At 38.7% G+C, this 8735-nt stretch overlaps 1 protein-coding gene across 2 annotated transcripts; it reads left to right on the top strand.

The window, feature by feature from the left end:
* The first annotated feature begins 282 nt into the window (after positions 1-282).
* Positions 283-8398, top strand: spi1a (Spi-1 proto-oncogene a). 2 transcript variants are annotated; one of them, XM_079603046.1, is made up of 5 exons: positions 283-587; positions 797-887; positions 1099-1271; positions 4286-4439; positions 5674-8398. In XM_079603046.1, the coding sequence occupies exons 1-5, from the start codon at positions 549-551 to the stop codon at positions 5988-5990; spliced, it is 774 nt and encodes a 257-aa protein (XP_079459172.1). In that variant the 5' UTR covers positions 283-548; the 3' UTR covers positions 5991-8398. The 2 variants fall into 2 exon arrangements, with proteins under 2 accessions (XP_079459172.1, XP_079459171.1); XM_079603045.1 differs by having other exon boundaries at positions 294-587; positions 1099-1286.
* Positions 8399-8735: the final 337 nt, after the last annotated feature.

Here is an 8735-nt window from a genome sequence, read left to right as displayed (position 1 = left end):
ATGTATTTCATTAGCACAACGGTGCAAAACTGTTGAATAAAATCCTTTTTTTTTTTTTAATCTATGCAAATAGTAAAGAAATCGATTCTATAGAAGAGTGTTTCGTTTAACGAAGGCCTCGTTCAATAATCTTTCTAATTGTCAACTCTTCTAATAACAGATTATAATTATAAGAAATTAATCATCTCAGAGAAGGTGGAGATGCACATAAGGCCATCCCATCAGCTGCATCATGATTGGTTGATCTCCCCTGACAGTGTCACAAATCACGAGTCATCGACCACACTTGACCTATCAGAGGCCAGATCTGCCAGTAAAGTCAGGCTAATCGCTCACGGGCGATACAGGAAATTTAGTCTCTTTTTTTTACACCAGGACAGTGAAGCTGGAGGCAGAAGAGTTCAAAAACAAGATTTGCCCATTTGAAAAAGAGATCCCACAGTACAGCGCTCGTGTGAAGTAATTTCCACGTTATGCAATATTCTGTAAATAAGTGTGAAACTGTGAGATAGACACCACGACAAGAAGTTACATGATTGAAGGGCTTCATGTTGCATTACAGAATGGAAAGCTGTGTTATTTCTCCTGTGAGTATTTGATATTGTTCTTTCTCTTTCCAATTTAAACATTTCCAGACTAAATTTGTTAAAAAAAAAAAAAAAATGTTTTATGTAATTAAGTTTTGCATAGTGATTGTAGAAGTGAAATGTATGGAGTCAGTTAGCAACACAACATTTTGTAAATTTGTAACGAATTTGAAACAGGTAAAAATAAAAATAAAGTGCATTTTTTTCAGTTGTCTGAAGAAATAATTCCGTATGAGCATGACGCCCGGCCGATATATGACTTCTACCCATACCTCAGTACTGACCCTGAGACTCATCCCGGTGAGTTTCTTTAATGTATATGTTTGATTCTTGTCGTCTCATAGTGTGATGGTCCTGGTCATTCCCCACTGATTCTCTGCATGCGCTTCTAAATGTCCAGCACTGGTTTGTTTGGTCACTGATACTGTAATAAAAGCCATTTCACAGCAGAACGAGTTTTTAAGTGAACTGTGAGCTCAGTTTTGCTCTCCCTTGCTGTTTCTCATGGAAGAAAGTGGCTGGGACTACACCGGCGTCCACGCTCATCACAGTGAGTTTGAGCCGCCTCAGGGAAACCACTTCACCGAGCTTCATCCCAGCACGTACCGCTATGGGGACGTGGAGTCCTTCCACCCATCTGTGGACGCGGGGATGGGAACACTTCTACCTGTGATCCCTCCACAGGTTAGTGTCATAATGGTATAACATCTCAATTTACTCAATTTATTGAATGTACTGAGATGGTTCTGTTTTGTGACGCTGAAAATCGTCCCTTTATTTATTTTGTTGCTGGATTTTAGTGTGTTGACTTTAACCGTGGCCCCTCAACACAATACAACTGAAGTCAAATATTATATTACGGAAAATAAGAAAGACTTTAGAAGTGTCATTACGGATATAAATTTGTACGATTGATTATTAATATTAGTTACTTAACAAATAGAGAAGCCTATATGCAATCTGTGAAAAGGTGTGAGAGAAAGAGATGATAAAGGAAAAGAAAGAGAGATGGACAGGATGTGAGTGGAGGAGACAGACTGATTGCTCAACACCGTCTTTCCTGACGAAAGACTGTTGCTGCTACACACACACACACACACACACACACCGTTCGCAAAACACAATCACGGTCAAACCTCAAGAATTTTCTCTGAATTGAAAGCAAACTTGGAGTTTTGAATTTGGTTTAGTAAAATAAGCCGTCTGAATGTACATTTCTGACCAAAAGCAGCTCACAAACGTACAGTACAATTACTGTAAAGTGAAAGTATAAAGCAAAATTTTTTTTATAAATAATTGTTCTAAACTCATCAAATTGTCCTTGTTCGGCAAAGTATAAATGGAGATGTTTAGCAGAATATCCGAGCTGCTCTTATCCATAAAACAAAAGCGAACTAAGTGCTGTAAAGCTAAAAAATTAAAATAAAAAAAAGGCTCATAAAATTAGGCTAATCCATACAATTTAGCTTCTGTTGTTGTTTGAGATCATGCGCACAATTTTTCCCCAAACCAGTTAGTGCCAGTTATTAGTCCTGTCAATCACAGTGATGACTGCCTAACACTGAAACAAATAACTCGTCACCTCTACACGGCGGCATCTATGGCAAACATTAGCGCTGTAAAGTCGTGGACCGGGTGATTTTTGCGGCGGAACTAGGAGTTTCCCTTTCGGATGCAAAATGTATGGGAGGAGCGTATTTAAATGAATCATGCAAGGTGATTTACTAAGGTTTGCTCTAGTCAATTTACTGCTATTTGCGCCGTTATTTACCGGCCAAAAAAAGCACGTCTAAAACCAGACGCTGTTTGCGCTGATCTTGGTAGATTGTGTTCACTGTAAAAAATGTGGCTGCAATTAGTTAAAATTTGTTGAGATAACTTAAATATCCAACTTAACTAAACTAAACTAAAGTTAACTAAACTTAATATTTTAAGTGAAGCATGAACACATACTTTTTAAAGTTGAAACAATGTTGGATTTTAAGTTGTGATAAATAACTTAAAATCCAAACGCAGCATTTTTTTTACAGTGTTGGTCATCATGGAAATGATCCGTCTGTGTTCTTTAATTTGCTCGTCGTCAGTAGATCAGGGTGAATCGAGCTAATTTCCGCTGGTCTGTTAATCTGGCCCTTTATCTGCGTTTTTTTTTTTTTTTTTTTTTTGGCGAGGTTCCAGTTCCAGAAATATATATTTTGAGCCAATCAGCTGAGCCGTAACACCATGAGGCTAATGGTCCACAGTAAAATGGCGTCCTGATTGGTTGATGGCTGAAGTCCGTCATTAGCGACTGAACTTGCCCGGCGCAAATACAGCTCTCTGGCAAAGCATCTATAATACATAAATTGTGATCTATAATCAAGGTTACATCTGATTATCCAACAATGGAGACCAATGTTTTGTTTGTTAGTTTTTTTTTGCTAGTTGCGACATCTAACAGTAACACTAACTTAACTTGAACATGCTAACCAGTCAAAACGTTACCCCTTGCCTCAGTGCATTTAGACACGGCATTTTTGAATGAGATTTGAGAGCTAAAGGAGGGCAAAGTTTTAACAACCGAGCAACTGTCAAAGCGATGAATGGATAACGTGTTTCTTTAAACGAGTTTAAAATAAGAGTACACTTTCATTTTAGATGCACCCCTATGATCACGGATATAGCTAAATAATAAACAGACCATGCACAAAGTTTACGGATATGCGTTTGTGTGGTAGGATTCTGCTGATAGAAACTTTGTGGCTCTCCGGGATGATTCCGGGACGAAGCAAAACGTGATTTGCACTTGCTTTGTAAATCTGGGACCACATCATTGTGTGTCCCTTTCTGTTGACACTGAGTTTTTCCACTTCCTCTTTCAATGTAAAGCAATTCTGTGGTTTCCAAGCATTGTACCACTAATATAAGATCATGCTAAACCAGCATTTTCTGCTCAAAAATAAATGTGGGAATGCACAACTTTTCAGAAAAAACATTGCTTGATCATTTGCATTTGTCAGACATTTTGCTTTATCCAATGAAATGAGTCTCATGACTTTTTTTTAAAACTATTTGGCAAATTGTTGACAAATATGTATGAATCCGTACAATCTCATTCACATGGTTTCGTATAACCTACTCACGCCCCACTGAGGGTTAGTTTTAGGGTTGCAGGTTCATGCTTTTTTATTAAAAATAATTTGTCATGACCACTATCGTCAAATACGATTGACGATTAGCATACACGGATTGGCGGTAGTTCTCTTCTTCTGGGCGAGAACTCCCTGCGCTTCATGCAGCCTAGCATGGATAAGAGCAGCAATAACTCCCCTTAGAGTAAACAGAGCAGAACCAACATGAATGTATTGCAGATATCATTAATTAATAAGATTTTAAAGTAATTCAAGAATTTATTCTGATTCAAAGAGGACTCAGAATGCCAAATCCTGACTGGACAGGAGGAGCTGGGGAGGGAGGAGGGTAATTCGCTCCTGAGAAACGCGACAGCTGCTGATAATCCTGAAGGAGCTTATATACGTATACGGTGATAGGTGTCGTATTCCCATAGGTAGACGTGGATCAGCTGAGAGTCAGAACTGACGGATGTTTTCTCTTCAGTTGGTCATTGATTGCTTTGATTTTGTGAGTTCCTGTGTCATGGCTATTATGATAACCTTCATACGGAGGTAGGACTAATGACTGTTGGTGTATGTCTATAGTATACGTACGTCCCCCACGCGCTGTACCAGCGCTCCCCGCTCCCCCACTGCAGCACGGACGAGGAGGACCCCGGGGGACGCAGTCCACCCTTCGAGGTGTCCGAAGGAGAGGAGGACCACGACGGACACCCGTGCACCTCCAGCACTCTATCAGGTGAGCCCTCGAGCCCAACACGAGGCTTTTAGGGTCTTGTCTCGGACTCAACCTTCTTCTGGTCTCGACTACAACACTCGTATTATTTCAAAAGTATGAAAAAAAATAGTGAATGAAAAATTAAAATTACCCCATGATTTAACTCACCCTCAAGCCATCCAAGGTGTATATGACTTTCTTTTTTCAGATGAACACAGTCGGAGTTATATAAAAAAATATCCTGACTCTTCCAAGCTTTATAATGGGAGTGAATGGCGGTCCTGATTTTGAAGTCTAAAAAAGTGCATCCATCCATCATAAAAGTCATCCATGCGACTCCAGGGGGTTAATAAAGGCTTTCTGAAGCGATTTACATATGTAACACTTTGTAAACTAAAATGACTATCTTCCGGCAGACGGCCGTACGGACCGATTTACTGTACGGCGGAAGACTAACCCTTGACCTGACGCATTGATGAACGCGGAAGCGCAGAGGATAGAGCAAAACAAACAACAGTCAGAATTAGAAGTTTAAAACGAGAACTTTTAAAGAGAAATGTGGGAGGAGCTTCAGTTTGTTTGAACCGCGAGAGGCGTCTAAGCGTACGCTAATCCTACATCGTCAAGTTTTACTCTTTTGGCGTAAGTCGACTTGCGTAGGCCGTCTGCCGGAAGCTAGTTACTTTAGTTTATAAAGTTTTAAATATGGATATTTTTTCTTACAAAAACCCATCGCTTCACTTCAGAAGGCCTTTATTAGTCGCATGGATCACTTTTATGATGGATGGATGCGCTTTTTTAGACTTCAAAATCAGGACCGCCATTCACTAACATTATAAAGCTTGGAAGAGCAATATTTTTAAATGCATCTCCAACTGTGTTCAAGATAGTTATATACACCTAGGATGGCTTGAGGGCGAGTAAACCGTTAATTTTTGGATTTAGAATTTTTGGATTTAGAATTTTTGGATTTAGAATTTTTGGATTTAGAATTTTTGGGTGAACTATCCCTTTAAAAACATTAACAAATTACCAGGTTTCTACTTGTAAACACTCCAGAATATATTTCCCCATAAACATTATTGTATGCACATTTATATGGTAATCGACAGCAGTTCACTAATCTAATCAGCTTTCTCTCAAAGTGTACCCACAATATCCCTTTCAAATTTGTGTTTGAAAAGAAATTCGTATCAAAAGGGAAGCCAAAGGGATTGCGTGCCATCCAGACTTTAAAATGAGTCATTTTCTACAGGAAACAAACGGAAAGTGCGTCTCTATCAGTTCCTCCTGGACCTCCTGCAGGACGGAGACATGCGGGACTGCATTTGGTGGGTGGACAGAGAGCGAGGCATCTTTCAGTTCTCCTCCAAACACAAGGAGACACTCGCCGGCCGCTGGGGTCAGCAGAAGGGCAACCGCAAGAGAATGACCTACCAGAAGATGGCCAGGGCCCTGCGCAACTACGGCAAGACCGGCGAGGTCAAAAAGGTCAAGAAGAAACTTACGTACCAGTTCAGCAGCGAGGTGATGAGGAGGATGAGCGTGGATAGGAGGCAGTATCATCACTGACACTGGACACATAACACTTCCTATAGGCTACATCCTCTTAACTACAATCTCATTACTCTCTCCTGGCACTGTTCTGCAGACAATACTGTAATCTCAGGGATATGTTAAGTGTATAGGTAATAAAGGGATGTGTAATATTTGGGTAGCTGACCAATGGAAAAATTACGTTATTTTTCAACATTTTTTAGCTTAAAGTTTATATATTTGTATCAGGGAACAGAGGTACATACTTAATTACACATACCTTACATAAGTAATCATTTTTCAGCCGACTTTTTACTTCTACGTTACATTTTCACGCAATTATCTGTACTTTCTACTCCTTACATATTAAAAAATAGCCTCGTTTTCATTCCGGCGGCTTGTCAAAATGACCAATAACACACGCGGTTAAAGGGATAGTTCACCCAAAAATGAAAATTCTGTCATCATTAAACTCCCTCAAGTTGTTTCAAACCTGTATGAGTTTCTTTCTTCTGTTGAACACAAAAGAAGATGTTTTGAGTTGGTGGACCCCATTGGGGCAAATCGCGTCAAATATTGATGTGGGGACTGACGTTTTTACAATACTGTATGACAATTGCGGGATAAGTGGCAAACATAGCTAACGTGCGTGTGTGTGTGTGTGTGTGTGTGACAGAGAGAGAGAGAGATTGTCTGTGTGTGTGTCTGTGTGTGTGTGTGTGTGTAACCCTATACAATTTTAAGGTAAAAATATCCCCACAAAGATGGCAATATCCGAAATCCTTGTGGGGAATTTTTTATTTTTTTGGAAACCGCTTATAACCAGACTAAGTGATGTTTTTTGAAAATGTAAAAATGCAGAAAGTGTTCTGTGATAGTGATATCTTCCGCTTCATGAAACACACGCTAATGCTCAGTAGTACACATATGACTCTTTAATGTATTTGCATTCGTACTAAAATTCAAATAGAAATAAAAATGAAATTAATTTTCTATGGGCATATATGGCGACTGAAACCGGTAGCCTAATGCATCCCACATTTTTCAACATTAACATTTTAATATAACATTATAGTCATTACGGCCTTTAAAAACATGTTTTTTTGAGGAGCTGGTAGTGCACTGTAGGCCCTGTGGCACACTGGCACTGACTAAGCTTTTGTCCTTAATGCCATTTTTTTTCTTTAAATTACTTTTACATTTATACATTAAAGGCACACCGCGGACTTTGTGACCTAAAGATTTGAAGCATATGAGTTATTTTAACTGATTCCTCAGGCCAATATACAATATACAGCGCTTGAGGCCAGGTCATGTGACCTGGAGATGAGAACGAATCACTTTACGACCGTCACGTGACCACACGCTCTGATATACTCAATGAATGCTTTTGCTTCTATTTTCCCGCCTGCTCTACAAGGAAAAAGTTTAAAACTGCAAAAAAGAGAGGGAAAACGCGAGAGGGATCGTGGATGTCTTCTTGACTTTTGCGACAGTGCTGCGGCGCTTGTGGCCTCTAGGGGCGCTCGACGTGAAAGTTACAGGTCTAGCGCCCCTAGTGGTCAAAAGTTCTGCGGTGTGCCTTTAAGTAGTTTTGAAACCAGTACTTTTACACTTTTACTTGGGTAAAAAGCTTGAGTTGATACTTCAACTTCTACAGAAGTCTTTATAAATCCTATATCTGTACTTCTACCTGAGTAATGAATGTCAATTCTTTTGACACATCTGTCAGGGAACGGGTAGATGCTTCCATGTTTTGATGCTGTAACTGGTCACTGTTTTTTCCCGCTTAAACCTCTTTAAATCAGCTTTTTGATTCCAGAATTATTTCACTATACATTTCAATAGACCAGTGATGTGACAAATGGATTTAAAAATAAAATCCATATAGTCTCCCAATTAATATGGTCATAAAAACGGCTATTAACGCTGTTTAAAGTAATTTAGATGTTTTACTGCAGGACATTTCAATGTATTCCGCTGCTTGACAGTTTCTTATAGCCTAGGTTGACTTCCATGCGTCATCTACATAAATAACTAAAACCTTAACTTATTTTATGCTTATTAAAAAATGTTTTTCTTTATATTATGTGACGGTATCACACTGCTAAATAAATTAACCAGGAAGTCTGCTTATTTACTTCCTATTGGGGTTCTTGTTGTATTTGTTATAGCAAAACAGTTAATGTTGTGAAAGTTAGAAACGATTCTAAGGGCTTACAACAATTTAAGGAGATTATTTGTGTATTTTATACTTAATAGCATTATTACTGTGAAATTACATAAAAACATAAATTTGACAAGTACTCATGACAACCATGCAAACTTTTCTTTGTTTATACATGTACAAAATGGCCAGTTTTCCTATTCAGCCGTCTCATGGTAATAATATGATGTATCTTTAAGCCTATGTTCATGTTAATAAAATTTCTACTATGAATTAAACTTTGAATTACTTTATTATTTGAACAAAACATAATACTAGTGATGTTGCTCGATGCTGCCACCCTGGGGACAATGACTGATGAATATGATACGAAGCCCCGTAAACAAAAACAAGCGAATTCACAGAACTTGTTTTTTCATTGCTCTTTAGGGCATTTCCAAAGTTATTCTCATCACTCAAAAGCTGTTATCTCGAAGGATTTGGTTTCTGTTATTAAAGTGGGGAGAAAAATGAGAACAAAAGAGAAACCAGAGGAATCTTTAAATGATCGAACTGTCTTTTGATTTGTGTACAGAGTTAAACAGAAACCAAAATGGGATTTGAGTACACAATAT

The sequence above is a fragment of the Phoxinus phoxinus genome, assembly GCF_949152265.1.
Source record: "Phoxinus phoxinus genome assembly, chromosome: 25".
NCBI lineage: Eukaryota > Metazoa > Chordata > Actinopteri > Cypriniformes > Leuciscidae > Phoxinus > Phoxinus phoxinus.
Note: the sequence above shows the minus strand (reverse complement) of the source record. Positions and strands in the feature narration are given on the sequence as shown.

What these genes read in the sequence shown, in the direction of transcription:
- spi1a (XM_079603045.1), top strand. Translation starts at nt 549, where the DNA reads ATGTTGCATTACAGAATGGAAAGCTGTGTTATTTCTCCT. An exon ending in AAAGCTGTGTTATTTCTCCT is followed by an intron (nt 588 to 796) that starts GTGAGTATTTGA and finishes CATTTTTTTCAG; the next exon opens with TTGTCTGAAGAAATAATTCC. An exon ending in CACCTCCAGCACTCTATCAG is followed by an intron (nt 4,440 to 5,673) that starts GTGAGCCCTCGA and finishes CATTTTCTACAG; the next exon opens with GAAACAAACGGAAAGTGCGT.